The following is a 23,812-nucleotide window of genomic DNA, read 5'->3' on the forward strand; positions in this document are numbered from 1 at the left end:
TCCTGGTCCTTTCCCAGTCCTGGGGACCCGAGGTCTGAGTGCGGCCTTCGCCTTTGTTCAGTTGTTTTCCAAGAGGCAAACCTCTGAACGCAGACTCAGAGACCCGACTCCGGGTGCCATGGCTTCCCTTCGCCGACCCAGGTGGGGAAATATTTCTGCAGACAGGGCCTCCGTAGCCTCTTGTTTTTTCTCTCCACCGCCCCCTTCTTTTCTTTTCTTTCCTTTCTTTCTTTCTTTCCTCCATTGTATATATGTATATTATTTCAAAAGATGAGGTTAAAATATTTTTTAAGAAATGCACCAAATTCGTTTCGGAAAAGAGAAGTTGCAACGTTGAGCGCTTGATATTAGGAGTTGGCAGTTTTGCTATTTCTCTCTCTTGCTAAAAGCCAGCAATTCTCTGGCTTCCACTTCTGAGCCAGTTGGGGCTATCAGGGTACCGTGAGTACCTCGCAAGCTCCATCTTTCTGGGCCTCAGCTAGAGGCTCTGCAGGCCTCCTGGATTTGCGGCTACGTTTGCCAATGCAGGAACCTGCTGGGTACCTGGCTGCCGGACTAATATTGGGGATTTATGCAGGGCACAACCTGTTCTGGAGAAGCCTGATCAAAACTTGGTGGGGAGTGATATTTTTGTATTACGGTGTGGGGAGCCTGGAATTATGGCAGCCTCCCTGATAACAGCAAGCTTGGAAGTTTGAGAATTCAGGCAAGGCACAGAAGCCATGGCCTGCAACGAGCGGAGGGGCCTCTCAGTGTGTGAGGCATACTTAAATCTTCCCATTACCACCCTCCCCTCACATATCAGACACATTTTGCTCATAGACTTTTATACACAGTTCCCTGCCTGGCCTTGGAAGCCATTTTGTCATTTAATGAACAGTCAACACCCACTGAGAAATGACAACTGGGAAAGAAAAACAAAGTCAGTGGCCTGAGAAACATTAGAAGGGAATCCGAGGAGCTTTGAAAAATCGACATCAGCCCTCTGACACTTTGACTGGGCACTGGATATTTATTTCCACTCAAACATTTCTAAGTGTCCAATATATACAAGCTATTGGGGTTGTTGTTTTTTTTTTTTTAAATGAAATGAAAACAAAAGAAAACATGCATGACACCTACTAGATAGCAGATAAAATGCAATTAGCTCAAACAGTCAGCTGAGGGTAGTTGGGCTGAGGCTCTGGGTTCCTTGTGAGGCGTGAGCTCTAGGGACACCCTGGGCCTCCATTGAAAAGAAGCCATTGGATCTGGGGAAGGAATCCCAAGTTCCCAGGCTGTCATACAGTACATCTTGCTAGGAGATGGGGGCGCTGTTTCTCCACAGGGGAGAGAGAAGAGGCTGGGAGGGTGGCAGGACCTTGGGGGCTTTGGGTTCACTGAAGTGAAGTATGGACACCCCAGTATACCCAGAACAATACCTTGCTGGGCACTCAGCAACTCCAGCCTCCACAGGACAAGCCTAGTAGGGCTCAGTGCCTTCAAGGCTCTGCCAAAGCAGCCCAGATATGGCCTCAGAAAGGGCATGGTGCCCGGGTCTCCAGTGGAGTCAACAGGTGGTAGAGAGAGTGAGGAGAGGACCTTTTGGCCCCCTCTGCTCCCTTAACAGCAACAACGACAGGCTGAGAAACTGAGGACCCTCCTTCCCTGGTGCAGCACTGGTGGAGGAGCTTCCACCTCTTTCCTGGCTGCAGCTCATTAAAGTAATTCAAGATAGAAAAACATGTGGACAAGCTTTCCCTATGAGTCAGGGAAAGCCATATTTACGTGGGAGCAGATCCCTTTCCCCTCCCTTACCTCCCCTCCTCCTTGCCTTTCATGTGTTTCCCTGGGCAAAGGAGCCTCAGACCAGACCAGCAGCAGCTCCCTTCATCAGAGCTCAGCACAGCTGGCTGGGGCTCCTGCTTTAGGGTGCAGAGATCTAGCCTAGGCATGTGTGAAGAGGTGTTAGGAGGAGGAGAAGAATTTTGCCAGTCCTGTCTGGAGATGGCAGTTTGTCCTGGACCCCCAGCCTACCCAGTCCTATTGCCAGGAAGAAGTCTCCGGTCCATTCTGCTCAGTTGGAGGGGTCAGTCCAGCCTGCATTCGGGAGTCTATTTGAGTTTGTCGGTCCACCCCGCCCCTCTCTTCCCATTTCCTCCCGAAGTCTGAAGGTCTAGGGCGGCCTTTGTCCTCTCAAACCGGCCAACGCAGACGAGAGGAGAGGGGGTGGGGCAGCGCCTTTTCCCTCCACTCGAGATCCTGGCTTGGCTGCAGTGAATCCGAATCGCATCCACAGCTCTTTCCCCGCAGCCCTGAGATCTTTCTAAATTCACTTCCACTCTGAGCTCCTGCTAGATGCCTACTAAATGAAGAAAGGACTACAGAGGAGGGGAAAGGAGGACTAATCAAGTAGAAGCAGAAAAATCCAAGTACAAAGTAGAAGCAAGATTGAGCCCCGGGTGCAAATGTCCCTGCCAGGAGGCAAAGCAGTGACACTGAGGACCCCACGCAGAAGCCTCAAGGCCAAGGTTACACTGCAAGTCTTGCACCATCTCACCTCAGGCTCAAAGAGAGGGGAAAGCGCGGAGATTCGCCCAGCCTTGCTTTGAAATCTCCTGGTGGCTTGTAGGTCAGGAAACTGAGTGGGAGAGTACCCGGAATCAGCGGAGAAGGGACAGCAGAGAAGGGACTGAAGGGAAAACCCCAGCTCCCCAATCCAGGCCCAAAAGGCTGAGCCAGGCCCCAGCCGGCCTCGGCCTGTGGAGGGGCTTAGTAGAGCGCCAGAGCTTGCTCGCGCAACACCACGCGCTTCTTCTTCATGCGCCGATTCTGGAACCAGATTTTGACCTGCTGATCGCTGAGGTTCAGCCTGTTGGACAACTCCTTGCGCTTCTGCCGGTTGATGAATTCGTTGAGGAGGAATTCGTTCTCCAGCTCGGCAATCTGCTGCTTCGTGTAGGGTTTCCGCTTCTTGCGGGCTCTCCCCGGGGCCGCCCCCCACGACAGGCCTGCAACACAGCCCCAATCCGAGTCAGCCTGGCCCGCTCCCTGTCGCCTGTCCGCCCTTGGCTACTCCCTCTCCCGATACGGTCTCCCCTGCACCCCACCTCCCATCCCGGCCCAAACCAGCCCGGAGAACATGGCCACCGTTTACCGTCGGACAGCGAAGGTCTCAGGCAAGAGGCGACGCCGGCCGCCTGCACTGTCATGTTCAAGTTGAGCGGACTCTTGGCGTCGTCCTTGAAACCGGCTGCGGCGCAGGGGCCCCCCTCAAGCAGGGCCGCGGAGCCCGGCGCGGTACGGCCCACACCCGAGTACTCGTACTTGGCGGCTTTCAGCGCAGCGGCCGAGGAGGCCAGGCTAGACTCAGGGGCGAAGGATGGCCGCGCACGGCCGCGCTCCTCTGGCCCAGTAGCCCCGTCGGGCGTGTAGAACTTGGCCGGCTCTTCGTGTCCGTCCTTGGTGTCCGGCGACTGCAGGCCGAGAGGCCCGGAGGCGGCCAGATAGGGCTGCGAGAAGCTACTGAAGGCGGTGGCACCCGCGGGCTGCGCGGGGGCGCACGAGGCGGGCGCCGCGGCCCAAGGTAACGCGCCGCGCGGGTACGAAATCGGGGGAAGCGCGGCCAACTGGCCTCCATTAGGCCGCAGGTTGGAGAAGTAGAAGGAGTCTGGCGACTGAAGATTCAGCAGCGAGCCCACATAGCCCGCTCTGTAGAGACTGCGCTCACACATCTCCAACAAAGGGCTTCGGCTGCGCTTGCTGCAGTATTTAGTTACAACCGGGAATAAAGAGGACAGGCTCTGACGATTGGACGAAACTTTGCCTGCAGGTTCTTCAAAGCCGGTCATTTCAGCACCGCCTACATCCCCCGACCCGTTTTTCCCCCCCTTCAGGGTATTATGATAACACCAGCAATATTCGATGGCGACCGGCAAGGCTGCCGGGCAGAGTCGAGGCATGTTGAGGGAAGGCGGCTCCTCTGGGAGTTTCCCGGTCCGGCTTCAAGAGCTGGGGGCATTGGTCAGAGGGCGTCTTTGCTCAGTGTCCCTTGGGGCCCTTTTTGGTCTTGATTTGCTTTGAGCTGCGGTTTTCCGGCGGTTATTCAGGCCCGCTTTGCTTCGCCCGCTTTAAGTTGCAACTGAGGCCTTTTCCAGCGAAGTGTGCCCGTTTCCTTACCGGGCGCCCAGCTCAGTCCCCAGCCCTGAGCAAGCCACTCTTACCCCTTTGTCACCATAGCAGTGCAGATACAGACTGAGACATTTGCTGAGAGCACAAGAAAGGCCTCACAAACTGAGCAAGTTTTGCACCCAAGGAGGAAGCTCAGCGCCACCCGTGGTGCGAGTCCGCTCGGCCAGGGCTTCAGCTCCTAGGGAAGTTGCCATCCGGGTCCTTGGAGAATGCCGCTTCAGGGACCAGGCAGCTCACTCGCCAATCACGGCCAAATGCTAAGTTCCTTATATCGACAGGAGTCACTTTGGTGGCTCCAAGTTATCCAGCCGCTCTTGGCGGGCAGTACAGGACGGGCTCCCCCGTCTGGGTGTGGAAGGGCAGAAGAGCCAGAGGCACCGGACCGGAGAACAGGGGACCGCAATGAGGCAGCCCGCTAGCAGCGCTCCTTGGCGCAGGGCCTCCAGGCACGCGTGCCGCTGGCAGGTTTCGCAGCTCGGGCAGGACAGCGTCCCCTCCCCCGGCAACTGCCCAGAGCAGTGTGCACAGTCCCTGCCGCTGGCCCTCGGGTCTAGTCTGGCCAAAAGACTGGCCGGGGGTCCTCCCTTCCCTCCTCCGGCCCGAGACCCCCGGCAAGCCCGTGACGGACGCCCAGCCCAGTCTGCAGCCAACTCTGCGGCCCCTGAGCCAAGCTGGAACTGGTTAGAGCCGCCAGCTCCGGCAGGCAGGACCACACAGGCGCCGCCGGAGGGCAAGGCTGACCACCGCGCTGCGACTTTATTGTGTGAGTTATGGCGACCAATTGGGCAACTCTAGGGAACGCAATCAGCCTCTTCCTCCCGCGCTCCAGGGCGGGGGTGGGGTGGATTGGAGTGGGATGGTGCGGGCAACTCAGGGGCTCCACAGTGCTTCACTGGAGTTTTCTTAGAAGCTCAGACTTAGACTCACCCCTCTCCCGATCCTTTCACAGGAGGGTGTAGGCACAAACTGCAACTCCAGGTCCCAGTGACTTAGGGGACCCAGGCCCCGGAGCCCTATCTATCATTTTGGGGAACCCTCTCTGTTTCCGAGGCGCCGGAACCCCCAGGTCTGAGAGCTCCGGCTTAAGGGATCCGGCCCAACCCGGCTGTAGTCTCTGCTCCCGGCTCAGGGCGCAGCGGTTCCCCAGTGTTTCCAAGCCCCGCGGGGTTTCCTCCGGGCCCTTGGGCAGCTGTAAGGCAGTGATTTGCCTCTTGGGACTAAAGACAGAAAAAAACTAAGTGAGAAACAGAAAAAACTGGAACTGCTTAAACCTCCCTCCAACGCTTGTTCGCCCAGAAAAGAGTCCAGCCGCTTCACCTCATCTCCCGGGTTTATGACTTTCGAGGTCCTCCAGGAAAGGTCGCATGCGTGAACCCGGGGGCGTGGGGAGGGGCGGCTGGAGGGAGGGCAGGGGGCAGGGGACTTGGCGGTGAGCTAGAGCAAGGAAAATGAGGATTGGCCGCGGAGATTAAATGCGAGCTCTTCCAATGCCGCGGACCGCCCAGGAGATGGCGAGCGCGCTCCATGAGCCTGGCGAGGCGCCGCCGCACGGTCAAGATCAACAGTGAAGGGCAACGCAGGCGGCCAGAGATCGCCAGTCCCGCGCGGTCACGGCCCGCTGCCAAGCGCGGGCGAGCCCCTCGGAAGGCCGTAGATCGTGGCGGCGAGGCTGACCGGGACAGCGGAACCTCAGTGACCCGGCTGGCTGCCGGGCGCAGGGAAGCGTCGCGGCAGACCCTTTGTCTGGCCACGCGTGCTGAATCCAACGCCAGCTTGGCATATCACGCGTGGACACGCGGGCCTCGGTCCCCCACTGGTGGCGCTCGAAGCCTGCCTGGTTTCTCAGCAGGAAAGGTCTCTCCGAATTCCCTCCGCCTTCCGGGCTCACCCTAGCCTTCCCTTCAAAAGCCGCGGCCACCTACAGGTTCCTCTCCTTCCTCCGCAATTTGGAATATAAAGGGAACGCATATAAGTAGAGAAGCCTTGCTCTGTTATGTAGTCATTTAGGCTTCTGGAGAGTGTTTGAGTGCAGTTTTAACCTCCAGCAAGCCTTTCATTTCTCTTAAACGGAAGGAAACTGACAAGCAAACTACAGATGAAAGGAAAACCCGAAGGCAATCCTCCTATCCAGGATGGGCAATCTGGGAAATGGAGTATGGCCCTGAAATCTGGAATTAAGAAAGAAAGAAAAGAAGAAAGAGGGGGGAGAGAGGAAGGAAGGGAGATGGGGAAGAAGAGAAAAGAAACTCATTTCAGATGAAAACACATCTTGGAAGAAAAAAGCGAGAAAACATTAGTGGCCCCTTGGGGAACAGAAACAGCAACGGTGTGGCCCCATTTTCTCACTTTCTCTTTTTCCTTTTCCTTTCTCCTCTCTCCTTCCCTCCCTCCCTCTTTATCTCTTTCTTTCTTTTGTTCTTCTCTCTCTCTTTCCTTCCTTCTTTCTTCCGTTTTATTAAAACGAAGTTGGTCGCCTGCAGTCGGTTCTATCAAGCTGGGCTAGAGAAAATGAAAGCAGCTCCCGGATCTTGCGTATCTGCGCTTTCTCTTGCATGGCCATAAGGAAGTCCTCCCAGCCACGAGTTTAAGGATTGTATGAGATTTTAAAATCTGTACTTGGCATACATATTTAAAAGTTAGCAACCACTAACTTGCCCTTGACTTAAAGACAAGCCATCGCATTTCTCGGCGGCCATTTCCCTGAATGACAAAGAGGCTTCAAAGAGAAAGTTCGCAGTGCCTACAATTTGCGTCCAGAGGTTTAGGGTGTATAATTACGGTTTCACTCGCCAATTGTTCTGTGTAAGCTGCCTGGAGAAGACAATATCGGATAAGCATGAAATGCTCCTTTTTCTACTGCCAAATATGGATATGTCTTTCTTATTTCAGGACCTTCCTAGGACAGATATTTACAACGGCTTTTCTAGGTCGAGAACTTCCAAGTGAGCAAATTTTACCAAACCCAGTCACACATACAAATTAATGTAGAAATAATTAAAACTATTTGAATAAATTGATCATATTGAAAAAGAAGTACAATTTTATTGCAGAATTTTTTTAGGTGGTCTGGTAAAAATATAATTTTGGGTATCACACATTATATCTTCATTTAAAGACAACTCTACTTAAGTTAGAGCCATAGGGAAGGGGGCAGATATCAGAAGTGGAGAGCTTGAAGGTTTCAAAGACCAGAACTGGTGCTGAATTTCCTTCATCTGTAGGGAAGTGATCAATACAGTAAGATTTTTATAATAAATAAGTATAGTTTCTAGAGGCAACACAAGCTTGAAAAAAGAAAATAAATGTATAAAGACTCAGGGGAAACAAAAGAGTTCTGTTTATTTACATCTCCCTAGAAGTAAAAAGTGATTTTTAAATGCCTGAAGCACTGCCCATGTATTCCAGCTTACAGACATTGAATCCACAAAAATAATTTCTCAGCTATATAAATAAGCAACAGTTGAAAAGTAGTTATTTACCATCACTTTCAGGAAAACATCTTTTTTTCTTCATGGGCGCTAGAGGCCCACATTTTTTACTTTTGTTAGATGTCTTTAAGCTCCATTAGAGGACCAAAGTATTTGTTCAAACACTTAAGGTCTGAATTGAGTTTTGGATAAAAGTTCCACTCACTGTCACATCCCCATCTTTCAGGGGATTGAGAAGACTGTCTCAATCCCAGTCCCACAGTCCAGAGACCATTTAAACTATCCACCGGTTACTCAGACAACTGCAGTCATTTAAGTATCTGCATCTAAATCTGGAGGAATGGAGGCTTTCATGAGGATACATCTTATTTACAAATTAAAAGATTAGATAAGCACAAGTCTGAAAGGTGTATTAAAACCATACAACTAAAACAGCAAGTGAAAGACCCAAAGTCAGAAAGATTGTCTTCATTCCAATATCAATACAAACCCTATTTAATAAGGTAGCTGCTTTTAAAGCTATCATGCTAACTTCAGCCTCCTGCTTTTAGACTTTTCGTGTGACCCCAGAGCACTGACTGCCTAGGGCTGTTTCCACTTGCCTCAGGGGAACTGCACAGAGCTAATGATTCAATTACCCAATTATAGGATATGAATGACTGCAAATCGTTCTGCCTTAATGGATTATGAAGATAATCAGTGCTGGAAAGAGACATAAAAAGTGATTTTTTAAAAAACCCTAGAATCAGAATGATACTTCTGAAATTCATTTGGGGGGAATTATTCAAAAATAGTTCAAGTCCTTTATACTGGCCTGGAGGGAGAAACAGAACATTTAAATGTCATAAAAATAAACTAGACAAGGAAAAAAGCAATGATAAACAAGTAACAAACAGAACTACAAAGTCAGACTGGGTAGCAAAAAGTTTGAGAGCCAGATATGCAGAAGAGAGAGAAACAATTCACAAAATATGCCATCACTGGCAGGGGTGGGAATTAAATACGTATTCAAGTCTTTCAAAAGGTCTTTTGGAGACAACTGAAGACATTTTAACTATGGCCAGCCCGGCCCACATCAGGAGACAGTGTCTTTGAGTTTGGAGACAATTTTCTTGTCCTTCACTCTGCGGTTCTGAAACCAAATGGTCACTTGTCTCTCAGATAGGTTCGTGGCAGCCGAAATTCGCCGCCTCTTGTCCTTGTTAATGAACTTGTTAATGGCGTACTCGTTCTCCAGTTCTTTGAGCTGCAGTTTGGTGTAGGGCACCCTCTTCTTCCTCCCACGACGGTAGACGCACATGTCCGGCTGATTTAGAGTTACATCCCCTGGTTTAAAACACATCACCAAAAAAATTAGACTGGGATACCTGGAGCACCTAGCTGGGGATTGTGTGTCTGTGCAGGGAATAAAGAAACCCAGGCTGTTTGCACTTTATTATTATTTACACAGACATATTATTTACACATTATTAAAGAAAGATGATTTGCACTTCAAAGCGAAGGCCAAATTGATGGATTATCATGGTTTCTCAAACCGGCATCTTAACAAGCCTGCAATTTTATGGTGTGGTTATTGGGGACACTCATACCAAAGAGTTCTGCAGATGCCAGTCGCACACACACAAACATTCTCAGACAAAAAAATAACCCAGGTCTTTTGCTCAAATGTCGATTACTTATCCCTGTATTTGGAGTTTGGAGACTCTAAGAAGCTTTATTAGTGAATTTGGAACAGTTGTGTACTTGAAAAATGGGGCCCAACTCTGACATCTCTTAGGAAAAAGGCCCCTTTGGGGAGGAGGAGGGTGAAGCCTGAGCAAACAGTAATCAGGGACCTTCACCTTTAAGAGAAAAATATGCCAGCTCGTGGAAAGAGGAAAGGATGTGAGAGAGACAGATTAAATCAAAGGAGGAATTTTCCGATTTCATACCAACAGGGTAAACTCCATTCAACTGGGCAAATCCTGCTTAGTCCTGGAGGATACACTCCCACTCCCAAGTAGAGGTGTACACTCTTGATCCTTTCTTTCCCTATCTCGCCTTTCACCCGTCTTAGCCCCCCCTTTTCTCCCTGGTCCCTACCTGGAAAAGACGATTTCCAAAAGTGGGAGCCCTGCGGTTGGTCCTTGGCACAATACACCTGGCTGTTCCACCCGTTGGCCAGGGTCCAGGACTGGTAGCCCTCCATGGAGATGTACGCTTCATGCCGAGGCTCCCCGGAGCCGAAAGTGGACACCATGTCGATGTAGCCGGGTACGTGTTGGTAGGGGCTGGTGTAGCCCTGGTAGAAAGACACCTCCTTGGCGCGCGCGGGCACCTCGTTGGCCGGTACGCTACTGCTGGCCAGGCCCGACACGTCCATGTACTTCTCCACCGGGAAACCTCCCAGCGAGGCGTGCGGCGACGACTTGAGAGCATTCTGTTGCAAGCCCACGCTGTGTGACATGCGGCAGCTATAGTAGCCGTTGCCGAAGTGGTATCCGTAGCCCAGCGCTGGGGCTCCCGGGGGCGCTGCCGCGGCCGCAGCGGGAGCCGGCGCGGGGCACTCTTTGGCTGGGGGAGCCTCCGGGCGCGCTGCGGCCACAGCCGAAGAGGACGACGACGAGGCGGAGCCCGCGCGCTCCGAGGCCCCCGGGTATGCGAAACCAGAGGCCGCCGCCGCCGCCGCCGCCGCCGCTGCCGCCGCCGCCGCCGCGCGCCCGGAGTGTGTCCCGGCGAACACCGGCGCCGAGAGGAAGCCGCGGCACTGGCCGGCCGCAGACGCCGCCGCGGAGGAGGAGGAGGAGGAGGCCGCGGCGGCCGCCGAGGCTCCGCCGTCCACCCGCAGCCCGTCCATGTCCCAGCTCCCGGCGCGGCTCATGGCCCGACCTGGCCCGGCCCGGGTCCGGGCCCGGGTCCCGCGCAGGACACCATGGCTCCGCGCGCCTCCTCCCTCCTCTCCTTTCTCTCGAGTTCTCTCGCTCCCGCCCTCTTCCCCTCTCCCTCTCTCCCTCTCCGAGCCTCCCGCCTCCCTCCCGCCCGCCCTCCAACAGGTTAGCTCATCGCGGGACGTTTATAAAAACGAAGTTCAGGTTGGGAGGGGGCCTGGGCCAGTCGGGGGGCCGCCTCCCGCCCCGAGGGCGCCCTTCGAGGGCCGCGCCATTGGCTGTGCGGGGCCACGTGGGGGTGGGGGCGCGGGGGAGCCTGGCTCTCGGCCGGGCTCGACTGGACCCACCCACCCCCGGCCCCCACTCCTCCCCAGCCCCTTGCGCGGCCCACCTCCCCTTCCCGCCCTCCCCGGGACCCGGGCGTTTGCGCCGCAGCCACCCCCACGAGCTGATTGCGCGACGGCCCATCCCAGGCCCTGTCTGCGACTGGGGCGGGCGCCCAGGCCTGAGCCTTGTCTCGGCCGCCGCGGCTTTTTGCCATCTCCCCTTGGTTCTCTGACTGCACAACTAAACGAAGGAGAAGGACAGAGACGGGCAAAATGTGAAATGAGATTTTTTTTTTTAACCCTCTTGCTTAATCCTTCCAATTAATTGACCTCTAGACCCCAAGCCCGAGGGAGGTAATTTTCCCTACCTTGCGCACTGCTAAGGTGCAAAGGCGTTTCACGCAAATGCTCTCAGGGGATCCCCCAGTTCACTCCCGTTGAGGCAGACCCTCCCTATAATCACACACGGTCCGCTCCACAGAAAATGCCCACGAAGCGCCATGGGGCGGGCGGCAGAGACTTACGAGTAAGCCAGGCAGACGAAAGACCTGGCCCTCGGCGCTGGTTGCCTAACGATCTGCATCAGCGAGAACGGTCCAGGGACGCCTGTTCCGTGCTATTCCTCTTCAGACTCGGCCGGCCTCGAGTTGCCTCCTAAGCTGGGCTCCACGGCTTTGGCGCAGCCGCTCCCCGGCGCCGAGAAACCGTGTGGAGGACGCGGGAGAGAAGGGCACCGGGACGCCGGAGGGACTGCCACTGCACCGCCCGCCGAGAAGCTTCTGCGCCTCACCAGCAACCTACGGGCCTCTTGCATTTTGCAGCCACCGCCCACCCGCGCCTGTTACTCACACCAATTAATTGAAAACTTCACTTTCCCAGAGACCTTTGTTTCGCTTTCTTTTCTAAGCTGCCAACTGCAGAGGACTGAGGCGCAAATTAAGAGAGTGCCTTTTTCCGAGCAAAGTCGATGCTTGTGAGAAAAGCAGCCTGGAGCAACAGGGGGGCTGGGTGAGCTCCTGGCGGCTGGTAGGGGTAGGCCTAACTCTGGGGCCCTGCATCCAGGTTAGGGCTCCCACCCCTGTCCTGCCATCTCTCTCCATCTAGCCAGTAATGGGCCACTGGTATGGGTCCTGCGGTGAGCTAAGACTCTACCTAAGATCAACATTAGCTCTGATGAGCTGAGGGTGCTGGGGTGGATGTGGGACCCCCTCAGAGTGACCCCATTTGGTTCTCTGGCATCAACTCCCTAGGGCAAGAGAATCATTCCCTTGAGCCTGTGATTGGTGAGGCCAGCTTGTCACCCAGCCCCACTATTCCCGGACCCAAGACAGACCTGTCTGGAGCAAAGAAGAGACAGGGAGGCCCTTCAGGGCCTGGCCTGGCATTGTGAGGTGAGCTGCTGGTGTTGGGAGTGTTGACAAGGAAAACGCATTAACCATAAAAGGCTCAACTAAAGAGGAAAGTTATGAGAGGGGTGCTGGAAATGAAAAGCAAGAGAATTTGTTTAACCTTTTTGAAGTCCTAGACATGCTCCTGATCAAAATTGAGGTGGAAGGAGCCTGAAACTCTGCTGCAAATTGTACGGAAAAGAAGTTTGCTGGTGTGAATGATTTTGTTTGCTTGAACCAAGGGGAAAGTTAGCAGGGGAAACAAAATTGATACTAAAGGAAAGCTAGCCAGGACCAGGTGACAGAGTCGCTGACTTGGAAATTTCATTACCAAGCCAACCACAGGATGCTACCCTGAAATGCTTTTATTTTTCTGTGCCCCTTTCTTTTTTTCAGACAGAGAAAATATGGAGATTCTTTTAAATATTCTTCTGTGACTTTGAAAAAACTAAATTCTTTGAAATATTTCTAAGTTTTAACTGGAGCCAACGAACTTTCAGTCTCCTTAAACTAAATGTCTCCGTGGCTTTATGTCCTTGGAGGTCTGCTCCATTTTCTAGCTGATAGATACCTTTTAATGACTGATTACATGCTTTTAAAAAAAATCAAAGAAAGTGAAATGAAGACAGGAGGGAAGAACTTGTCAAGTTTTGCTGATTTTAGACAACCCCTCACTTTTGGCTTAAATTTCCATGCAGTTTATTAAGTTGTGTTGAACTGGGGGTGGGGGAGAGTGTTCTGAATTAATGCTTTGTTGAAAGAGATTTCTCAATGGTGACCCTGACTTCAGCTGGCCAGTGGGGCCCTCCCAGGACTTGGGATTTCTCTGCCCACACCAGTGGGTGTTCGGGGACCACAACAAAGAGCTTTGCCTCTTGCTATTCCCCCATTGAGCCGGCTCCCAGCACAACCTCTGAGACCCCAGTCCTGTAGGAGGTGGTTTCTCTTAGGAAAAGAGGCTCTGACAGGGCTGTGTGTGGGCCCCTAAACCTTGTACCCCAGGTGCTGCTGCCATTGGCTTGTTCGGCTGTGGCTGGAGCACCAGCAAAGTCCAGGCTGCTTTGTTTATGAACACATAGTTTACAAGCCTTGAGTAGTAGTGGTGGGACGGGGAGGAATTTTGAGGCTGAACTCGCAGAAATGTTTCATTTAACTTGTATATTCTGTGTCCAAGCTGATTTAAGGTTCGAACTTAACAGGAATCATTTTTGTTAGGTGACCAGAGGTGAAGACTGAGTCCTGTGTTTGAGTGTGCGCCTGTGTGGGTATATTATGTTGGGGCTTTAACAAACAGATATAGGCTTTGTTAGGTAAAAAGCTTTTGTAATTAGAAATGTCTCCAAACACTGATGTGTGGTTTCGTGTTTTGAAATCAGTTTTGCCACCTCTCCTGATTTTGGTGAGAACTCTAGGGTTGCCCTTTGTTTGTTACCCCAACCTCTACTTAGCCTCCAAAGAATGAAATCAGTTCTGCCCTCTTCTCCCATCACTTGCTCCTCTACCTCTTTTCCTTTCACATGGGCCCTTTTGGGAACTGATGCTTGTTCTGGAAGCCATATCATCTCTTTTCTTCCTTATAGGTGATCTTTCAAATCATGTCCCTATTCTAAGTTTGGGAATGGGCAGATGCAGGATCTGATTTATGTTTATTGGATTAGAAAATGTAAGCTGCCTTGCTTGCCAAGGCAGCAGTGAGCTCGGTTAACCACAAAATTGGTGGTCATTAGGGCCAGAACTATCATTGTGCCCTATCTGAGGGGGTCAGGGGACTCTTTTGAAAATGTTTTTCTTTTAAATTTTAATAGATGTTTTGATTTTTTTAAAAAGATATATAGATCATACAAAATGTTACCTTAAAATATATGGGAGGATCCCATTTACCCCCACTCCCACCCCACTCCTGAAAATGTTTTTCTTGATGACCACCACAATAACAGGAAGTGCAGGACACCCTCCTGATTAACTAGTAAGAAAACAAAGATTTGGTGCAGAAAGTCTTAATATCAAAGTAAAATCTTAAATTAAGTGGAATTGGCTGGACAGTGTTCTTATCCAACTTTGGAGCTAATTTTCCCTTTCCAGGCAATACGTGGTTGGTTTTCACCCAGGCAGGAAATATCAAAGAAATAAAAAACAACAAACTTGGTGGTGAGAAAGGGGAACTCCAGCAAAAGCCAGACAGTGGAATCCTATATTCTGGTACTTACTATGTCTGAGATGTATTCTGTATGGGTTTAATAAAACAATTAGGCTTTCTTAAATGAAAATCGTTTGCAATAACTACAACAACAAACTCTCCAAATCAGCAATGTTTTTTGATGAAACCAGTTTTGCTGCCTCTGGGATAGCAGTCTCTTGTTTTGGGTGGAGAGAATGCCTCCATTCGTGGGAATAAAATTGCAGTAGCCTTCCCTGCAAAAGAACATGAATCTCACTGCAAACAGGGGCACTGGAGTGTGAGGGCCAGGGTGGGAGTATAGGGGCAACTTGTTGCTTTCTTTGAAAAACAAAAAACTGGAAACAAATTTTTCAAATGGAAACAAAATTGAAAACAAAATTGCTGCAAACAATTTGCTGCTGTTTTGTCCTGCTTCTTAAAGTGTAGGGTTGCATTAGAAATACACTTCTCTGGGAATACCATTGTTAACTTTAAGTCCAGTGAATGCTAGCTCTGTTGGTCTTTTGAAAGGAAAGAAAAAAAAGGTACATCTTTCTATCTATCTATGTATCTATTTGTCTATCTATCTATCTATCTATCTCTATCATCTATCTCTTTCTATCTACATCTATCAAATATATCTATCTAATCTCCGTTAGACATAGAGTAGCTGGCTCTCTGTCTAGGTGGGGAATCCACGTTGTGGTCACCCTCAGGGCAAAGAGGATGGTTAGGAAAATGCTTACAGGCAAGGTGTGTGTGTTTGTGTCTGTGTGTGTGTGTGTCGGCGGAGGTGGGGTAGGGGTGGGGGCTTGTGGGGGGCGGATGCGGAGAGGCGAGTCGCCGCGCTCGGCTTCCCGGCCTGGCGGCCCGCAATTCCCCTTGCTTGGCGCTAGATGTCCCTGCAAGTTTTCCTGTCGCGTCGGAGAGCGCTGGAGCTCAAGACAGGCGGCGGGTCTGGACAACACCAGAGTTCAGCGACAAAGTACTCGGCTGTCCGCCCCTGGCGGTCATGGTGGGGCACGGGTTGGAGGCGTGTGGGGGCGGAGAAGAGACAGAGGCAGGCTGAGAGACCCAGAGGAGACAGCGAGTCACGGCCTGCCTAGGGAATGGTAGCCTGAGAAGTCCAGTGCGGAGCAGGCCTGGAGTCACCAAACCCGTGTCTTCCCAGATAAACCGAACTGCGGCCCTGGGGCCAGCGCTTAGTTTAAAGAAACCTGCCCATAACTCGGAACCCAGGCTCTAGCCGTGCTGCAGTCCCACCACTCCCCGCGGCCCCAGCCTTCAGCATGCGGGCGGACGCGGGTGCGTGCGTTTGTGCCCTGGACCTGGATTCCCGGCGCGGAAAAGAGGTTCCAGGTTCAGGTGGCCGAGGGGCTCCGCTGCAGGGCGGGCTTTGCAGGCGCTCCTTCCCCGGGGCAGCCGGGACAGGTTTTTATTACCGGCAGTCGTAGGCCAAGAATGTTTACCACTTCACCTTGGAGGACCCGCTGCTGCCCAAGAAACAAATATTTAGTCTGGAGGCCTAACAATAACAAAATTAGGCCTCTTTCAGGTCCTTCCTCCTTTCTAGAGAAAAGTGTTTTTCAGTCTACATGGAGAAAGTCCCCCACTCCCACCCCCCAGTACACCTTAGAAATTTCTGCCAAATTCCTGCCGCGGATTTCAGTTCATTCCTGGGTTGGATTCTTGTCTTGTTTCGCTGAGTGGGTCCTGTACTTTGGAAGTGGGCGTGGGGCGACATTTCGGTGTTGCAACTTCAAGGTAGGCCTACATTTAAAGAAGTCATATTCAAAATGAGAAAATCAACCAAAAATGCTCCCAAAAGCTTTTAACTGCCTTATAATTTGAGCATTAGGTGAGTCCTGGACCTCTTTGTATCACCCATCCCTATTCTCTGAAACAGATAATACTGTCTCATGGAGTTGCTAACAGTTTGAGATGAAACATAGGTAAAAAGCTCTTAGACTGGCATAACAAGCTTTTAAGACAACTTAGCCAATGTTGCTTATTAGTAGTGTGGACTCTAATTTAAGGGACATTAAATACTGGAGCAGAATGTTCACCGGGTGCCATGGAACGCTATTGTCTGCCAAACGCAATTTAGTGAAAATTATAGGTGTCTTTTACTGTGAGAAGTTTCCCGTACATGGTTTCGAATGCCTTTTTCTTAATAAATGTGCTAGGGCACGTGAAATTAACATTTAAAAGGTGCAAAATAGTTTGCAAAACCATTAATGAATGAAGGTGTCGCTGAGAAATGGTGTTTTCCCTTCTCAACAGACTGGAGCTTTGGTCCGGTTTGGCGCCGCCTCCGGAACCGTGGGCGCCGGGCCCCAGAGGAAGGGAGGGAGGAAGTGGGGGACTCGTGGTTTCAGGGACCCAGAAAGGGGTCCTCGTCCGCACCCCAGCCCCCTGCGGCGGCTTCAGCGATTAAAAAGCTCCTCGCAGCCACCGAAACCGCGAGCAAAACAGACGGGGGCGCCAAACGACAGCAATAAAGGCATCCGCGGACTTCCACCCGGGCCGCGCCTCCGCCTCCGCCCCCGCCTTCGCCCCCCACCCCCTCACCCAGCTACGGGCCAAGGCCTTGGTCCTATAGGGGCCCGAACCTAGACCAAGGTGCTACATTCAGTCGGCAGCTAGCCCGAGAGCCAGCGGAGACGGAGGAGAGGGGGTTGTCCCTTCCTCGATCCCTGGGGTCGAGACCTCCCCCTTGCCTCCAGGTGCGGCCGGCTACTGGCGCGGGCTCTGGCAGGGCCTGCTGCGGGGCCAGTAGGGAGGGATGGCGACATCAGCAGGCTTGGGCTCGGACAGCACTAGGGGCCAGAAATGGGGGGCAAGGAGGGAACAGCGTACAGGGAGTCCAGTGGCATCTGGGGTAGGGGCACAGGTGGACGCGGGCCGGGCGCTCGCCCTGGTTTCCAGCGCCCGTTCGCTCCGCCACCGCGTGCCTATCGAGCTTTCATTTCTCACCTTGGGGGAGAATTCAGTTTATTACCGTAAAGTGGTGGAATTGATTTTCTAAGTAAAGCGTGCGTTGTCGAAATAAGTTGGCGCCGAAGGGAACACGAGGGAAACTTTTGGCACTATGTATGCGCACATATGTATATAAATGTACTTCACACCTCCCCTCCCCTTAAATTCCTGACGCGCCCCCAGCGGGTCCAAGGTTAGAAGTAAAGCGCCAACAGAGAGATGGGCAAACAGATGCCGGGTTTGTCCTTAACACACCCCGACGTGCTGGGTGTGGCCCTGAAGGAGGGAGGGAGGGGGCACTGGTCGGGGTCTGGGTTGGCGCCTGGGCGGGGGTGCAAGACCCGCACCCAGCGCCGAGCTTGCCAGGGTCTGTCAGCCGCTTTGGAACCTCGCGAGCCGACTTCGATGTCCCGTCCCTGTCCTCTCCTGTCCTCGCCCGTGTCGACCAGTCTCTCCTCTTGGGCTGCTGGCAGGAGAAGCAGCGAATGGGGGTCCGGGCAGGGTGGGACGGAAGCGCGGGAGGAGACGAGAGCGGCCTTGAGTGAAGATTGATCTTTGTTAAAATGGTTGCCACCGGCCTCATTATGACCATCAAAGTTATCGCCAGGAGGCTCAGCCGCCAAGCTCAGGCCGCGAGGAGAGGGCTGGCCGCCGACTCTCCCAGCCCCGAATCAGCGGCAGGGATACTCCTGGCCACAGGTAAGGGAGGGGAGGAAGGCAAGTAGAAGAGCAGGGTGAGTAGTGATGAGCAGCGGGATGGCCCTGGGGGAGGAGGATGAGTCCCCTTTTTTTCTCTGTTGACCTCGGAACCCGGCCACTTTGCCTCAAATAATTCGATTTGAGAAAGGATGGGAAAAGCTAGCGACATACAATGTGGATTGGGGTGGCCCGTATAGCGCTGTAAATTGCGACTGTACTTAAAGTTAGCTGTCGAATTCTGCTATCAATTCATGCAGCCGAGTTCATTTCCCCCCGGGAAAATGCTAGGTGAGAAGCCTATCCATCAGTAGGATTATAAAAGTAAAAAACAAAAACAAAAAACAAAAAACAAAAAAACCCGGGACTTCGAGTTCAGAACTCACTCTGTAAACGGTGCTAGAAAATCAGAGAGGACCTAATGATTTCCGTTTGGAGGCGCGGGCCTAATACACCTCCCTAGCCATGTAGCACAAAAGTGCTTTCAAAACTCCGGGAGATATTTCCTTTTCCTCTTTTTCTTCTCTTTTTCTCTTTTTCTTCTTCTCTCTCTCTTTCTCCTTCCCCGCCCCGCTCTGCTGGAGGAGAGTAGCCAGGCTGAGGAAGAGAAGTGGGGAGAGAGAGAAATCAGCGTCCCATTTGTTAAATAAAATATATATTTGGTCCTGAAATGTGGAAAGATAAGTAATCCAGACACCAGCGCAAGGTCTTTTCCTTATGCAACTCTTCCCGCATCCTCCCCCTTGCTCCCCCACTCGCTCCTCCCGCCCCCCCAGCTTGTAAATGTTAAAAAAAAAAAAACCACGAACTTCCCCATGATCTACTCTGGAAAATCAAAGCATTATCTATTATTTAGCACGTATCTGTGTCCGAGGAAAAATGAGGAAGGCTCTGCATGATTAGGACCTAAGGGGCAACCCAGCAAACTGAGAGCGTAATGATGCCCCTAAATGAAGGGGGAAATGTGCCGCGGCGCGCTCTATTAATCAGACTGTCAATTTCACCCCCGAGGCCAAACCCCCGGGCTAGCAGAACCGGCTCCGAGCGGGCAAAGGACCCGAGCCTCGCTCCTCACTTCTTGTCTCTTCTCGCCTCCTACCTGGATCTATTTGTCTGCTCCGAAGCTGCCTTCATTACCCACTGACAGGAGCGTGTATTTATTTGCTTATAAACCTGTTACAATAAATGATTATTCGAACGGCGTCATTCGTACCTTAATGACGAGCGGGCGCTACTTTTTGATGAATGACATCTCAGGCTCGGAAGGATGTATGGGTCATTTTGACCAGTCATTCCCTCGCTCTGGCATCCAACAATTTTCCGCCTCCCTCCAAAAGAGATAATAATATTTAGAGGCTCTCGCTGGGGCTGAATGAGAATTAGCCCTAGGCGCAGCCCATCATTAGGACGGGACAGCCGGGCCACGGTGACGTTTTTTAGAAAGCTGAGATGATGGAAAGAATAAGAAAAGAGATGATTCTGATGGAGAGAGGGCTGCACAGCCCCACGGCCGGCAAGAGGTTCTCCAATTTGTCCGACTCAGCTGGCAATGCTGTGCTCGAGGCCCTGGAAAATTCGCAGCACCCGGCTCGCCTCAGCCCGCGCCTGCCGTCCGCCCCCCTGCACGGCGCTCTGGGAGACCTCCCTGCTAAGGGCAAGTTCGAAATAGACACTTTGTTCAACCTGCAGCACCCCGGCAGCGAAAGCACCGTCTCCGCCGAAATCGCCTCGGCCGCCGAGAGCCGGAAGAAGCCAGGCCATTATTCGGAGGCGGCCGCCGAGGCCGACATGAGCAGCGACGTGGAGGTGGGCTGCTCGGCGCTGCGCTCCCCCGGCGGCCTCGGCGCCGCGCCGCTCAAGGAAAACAATGGCAAAGGTAACCCCGCCGCCCGCTCCGCCCTCCCAGCCCCATCCTCCCTGCTCCTCCGCGCCCCCCGCCGGCTCCCCCCGGTGCCTTTGCCCCTCTCCGACCCTCGCCAGCGAGCTGCACCGGGTTGGCTCTGGCGGGGGAAGGACGCATGCCGGGGGACCCTGCCTTCCTGTTCTCGTCCTTGAGCTTCCCAGGGAGGCGCAGGCCTGGGGCGCCCAGTCCGCCCTCCCGCCCCGGCCCCTGAGTCTGAGAAAACGCATCCGCGTGCGAGTCTAAGAGCTGGAGCTAGTCCACAGTTCCCCGGCCGGCGGCTGAGCCGCGTTCGGGCACGGACGCACTGGGCAGCTGCTCTGAACTCCCGCAGCCCAATGCCTCTGAGCCCCCGGGGCCGGCTGGAGGAGGCTTTCTTCTGGGAAAGTCAGAGGTAGGCTCGCTGCGCGCCTCTGCTCGATCCACTGGGGTCATTGAGAGAGAAGATGAAAAGTAGATTCCACCCCCTAATGGCTCCAGTTTGAGCTGCTGCTGTTTCGACAACTTAAAATAATTTTAACCAAACCCAGAAGACTGTCAAAGAAAGGGTAAAGGCTGTGCTGAAAGCTGCCCTGCCGTCTCCGGCCCATGGCAAACACAGAGCTTCCCAAATTGCACCTGGAGGTAGGCATTTTCCCTTGGCCAATTTTCCACCAGAGTTAAAAATTTCTAATTATTAAAAAAAAATCCTCCTCAATTCAGTTCGTATTATTTGGTTATGAAGGTCTCCCCAAACTTTATTGATTCCATTAACGGCAGCAATTTGTAAGCATGACAGACCCCATCAATTCCGGCAGCGCCTCGCCTTCCTTTCTCGGCCTCTCCCACCCGCGCTCAGCCCCCAGCGTGGGGCTGCCGGCCCTGCGGCGACTCATGCGCTGTCGGCGGTTTGTTTGCCAGGGTACGCGGACAGCGGCTCGGCGACCGGCACCACGACGTCGGCGTCGGGCTCGGGCCTCGGCAGCCTGCATGGAGGCGGCGGCGGCGGCGGCAGCGGCGGGGGCGCGACGCTGGGCGGCTCTGGCTCTGGCGCGGATCAGGTGCGGCGCTACCGCACGGCGTTCACCCGCGAGCAGATTGCGCGCCTGGAGAAGGAGTTCTACCGGGAGAACTACGTGTCGCGGCCTCGCCGGTGCGAGCTGGCCGCCGCGCTCAACCTGCCCGAAACTACCATTAAGGTATCCATCCCGGTGCGCGCCTGCTCAGGCCTCCCCGTTGGCGTTTGGGCTGATTTTTGTTTCTTTCCCCTGTCTGGGTGGCTTGATATAGCTGAAGGTCTGGAAAACCGCGGGAGGGGGTCACCAAAGGAGTTGGCTTTTGTATTTCTCGGCTGACGAATCCGAGGGGTGCCCGGCCCTCTGGCCAGGGAAGGCCCCGGAATGGCGGCGCGGATGCCACAAACGCTCGCCTCTACTCGGTTCTCTCCAGCGCCTGTCCAGGTGGCCATCGCCCATGCTCATGGCCCCACTTGCCCCTCGGCGGCCAAGCCGGCCGGTCTTTGTTTCTCTAGCTCGAACCAGAGGTGAAACTTTCCATTTGCTCTTGATCGGGGCGATTTATTTTTCACATAAATCGTTTCAACACGGAGAAAAGGGTACTGTATTTTAAAAATCTATTTTGTCGAGAAAATAGTTTCCTAAACATTTTTTCCCCCTCTGGGGGAAAATGGGGAAAAAGACAACGTCCGGGGTGGGGTGGGGTGGGGAAGACAACTAGATTTACCTTATCTATATAGTAATTTTTTATTATAGGAACGGGAGAGGTAGCCGGGTCTTTGGGGGACTTGATGGACACTTCGCAGGGATTCGACCGTCTAGAAAAAGAAAAAAGGGAGCTCCCCGGGGTAGGGGAAGGGTGTGGAAGGCTCCCTTCGGTTTGAACAGGCTCCTTAATTTAGTTTTTTAACAACTGCTGTGTTCATGTGTTACTGTGTTGAGAGGGGTAGAAAAGTCCCCTTCCCACTTTAAGGGAACATTGCTCCCGTCACTCACTGGAGGCAAACGATTGCAACAAAACCACCCCTTCGATATCAAAGTCGGACTCGCGGCCCTAGGGGCAGGTATCGAAGCTCAGAGGGCTCAAGATCTCGCGCAGTCACCCCTCAGCTAAGCTGCCGCGCGGTAGCTTTTCTTCCCAAACTGCTCAGAATCTCCGTGCAAATCCCAGGATTGAGAGAAGGGTGCTCAGGCAGGCGGGCCCGGTGGGGGGCTGGAAGGAGAGGAAAGGTCGACTGGGGACGAGAAAAGGCCACACGAAATAAAGGGGCCGGAGCCCAAGGAGCCGCCGCAGCCGGTCACGGGGAAAAAACTCTGTTCACGGCGGGGGTGTGCCCACGGCAGTCCCCGCTGCCCTAGCTGGGCCGGGCCGGGGCGGAGGGGAGTAGGTCAGGCCGCGCGGAGGTCCGAGAGGGCGGGGAGGCCCAGGCCGCGGCGGTGGCGCGCTCCTTAACCCGGGCCGCGGCGCGCCTCTCCCTGCAGGTGTGGTTCCAGAACCGGCGCATGAAGGACAAGAGGCAGCGCCTGGCCATGTCGTGGCCGCATCCGGCCGACCCCAGCTTCTACACCTACATGATGACGCACGCGGCGGCCACCGGAAGCCTGCCCTACCCCTTCCACTCGCACGTGCCTCTGCACTACTACCCGCACGTGGGCGTGACGGCGGCAGCCGCGGCGGCCGCGGCCTCTGGCGCCGCCGCCGCCGCCTCGTCGCCCTTCGCCACTTCCATCCGCCCGCTGGACACCTTCCGCGCCCTGTCGCACCCCTACTCGCGGCCCGAGCTGCTGTGCAGCTTCCGCCACCCCGGCCTCTACCAGACGCCCGCGGCCGCCGCGGGGCTCAACAGCGCGGCCTCCGCCGCCGCGGCCGCAGCAGCAGCGGCGGCGGCGGCCTCCTCGGCGGCGGCGGCCGGGGCGCCCCCCGGCGGCGGCTCCGCGCCCTGCTCGTGCCTCAGTTGCCACAGTAGCCAGTCGGCGGCGGCGGCGGCCGCGGCGGCCGCGGCGGCCCTGGGCTCCCGGGGTGGCGGCGGCGGCGGGGGCGGCGGGGGCGGCGCGGGGGCCGCGGGGGGCTCGGACTTCGGCTGCAGCGCCGCAGCGCCGCGCTCCGAGAGCGGCTTCCTGCCCTACTCGGCGGCCGTGCTGAGCAAGACCGCCGTGAGCCCGCCGGACCAGAGGGACGAGGCGCCCCTCACCAGATAACTAAGTCTCCGCCGCCAGGGGGCTGCGCCCGCCGTCCCACGCGTGCCCGGGAGCCCCCTGTGCGCCCCCCGCGCCCCGGGTGCGCCCCTGCGCCCTTTGCGCGCTGCCCGCTGCTACCGTGCCGCCAGAGGGCGCGCCGGGGCGCCGGAGGCCGGAGGGAACCTGCCCCGAGTTGCGGGAAGGAGCCACCGCGCGGCCTGGCGGGCGCCCCTCTAAATTATTTCTATTTTTGTACTTGTCACCCAGTCGCTTCCCCTCCGCCCTCTTCTCCGATTCTATTTCCTGCTGCCCAGGCCCCGCTTCCCGTCCTGAGCTCTTGGTCTCCCTGAAGACAATCCCCTCGCCCCCATCGGGTCCTCAGGGGTCTCGAGTCCTGGTCGTGAGCCCTGCGGCCAGTGGTGCTCGGCTGAACCTCGTGGCCACGAGCAACGGGGAACCACAACAAAGAGAGAGTGGAATGGTGTGCGCTAGCGCTTTGTGCGGCAAAAGCCACCCCTGAGGCTTCTGCTGCTGCCCTTTTCCTCCCATCCGTCCTCCCTTCCTTCCCTTTAAACGAGGATGGGAGGTGGCGATTTTTCTCCCAGCCTGAGCTCGCTAGGAGCCCTGTCCGAGGAGAGAGGAAGAGTGGAGGTCTGAGGAGAAGGCCGGAAGGGCGGATGGAGAACGCGGCGGAGGCGGTCTGTCTGTGAGATTGTTACCCGCGTGT

The 23,812-nt window shown here is 54.4% G+C and overlaps 3 protein-coding genes across 3 annotated transcripts; 1 reads left to right on the forward strand and 2 right to left on the reverse strand.

Moving 5' to 3' along the window:
* Positions 1–2,631: 2,631 nt before the first annotated feature.
* Positions 2,632–3,798, reverse strand: HOXD12 (homeobox D12). Its single transcript, XM_004476816.4, has 2 exons — positions 3,137–3,798; positions 2,632–2,990 (listed from the first exon to the last, which is right to left on the reverse strand). The coding sequence occupies exons 1-2, from the start codon at positions 3,711–3,713 to the stop codon at positions 2,752–2,754; spliced, it is 816 nt and encodes a 271-aa protein (XP_004476873.3). The 5' UTR covers positions 3,714–3,798; the 3' UTR covers positions 2,632–2,751.
* Positions 3,799–7,187: 3,389 nt separating this feature from the next.
* On the reverse strand, positions 7,188–10,528 carry HOXD13 (homeobox D13). Its single transcript, XM_004476896.3, has 2 exons — positions 9,681–10,528; positions 7,188–8,924 (listed from the first exon to the last, which is right to left on the reverse strand). The coding sequence occupies exons 1-2, from the start codon at positions 10,456–10,458 to the stop codon at positions 8,674–8,676; spliced, it is 1,029 nt and encodes a 342-aa protein (XP_004476953.2). The 5' UTR covers positions 10,459–10,528; the 3' UTR covers positions 7,188–8,673.
* An 8,933-nt stretch (positions 10,529–19,461) lies between these two features.
* EVX2 (even-skipped homeobox 2) lies at positions 19,462–23,106 on the forward strand. Its single transcript, XM_058301265.1, has 3 exons — positions 19,462–19,888; positions 20,813–21,090; positions 22,390–23,106. The coding sequence occupies exons 1-3, from the start codon at positions 19,462–19,464 to the stop codon at positions 23,104–23,106; spliced, it is 1,422 nt and encodes a 473-aa protein (XP_058157248.1).
* Positions 23,107–23,812: the final 706 nt, after the last annotated feature.

The sequence above is a fragment of the Dasypus novemcinctus genome, chromosome 7 (genome assembly GCF_030445035.2).
Source record: "Dasypus novemcinctus isolate mDasNov1 chromosome 7, mDasNov1.1.hap2, whole genome shotgun sequence".
NCBI classification, from domain to species: domain Eukaryota; kingdom Metazoa; phylum Chordata; class Mammalia; order Cingulata; family Dasypodidae; genus Dasypus; species Dasypus novemcinctus.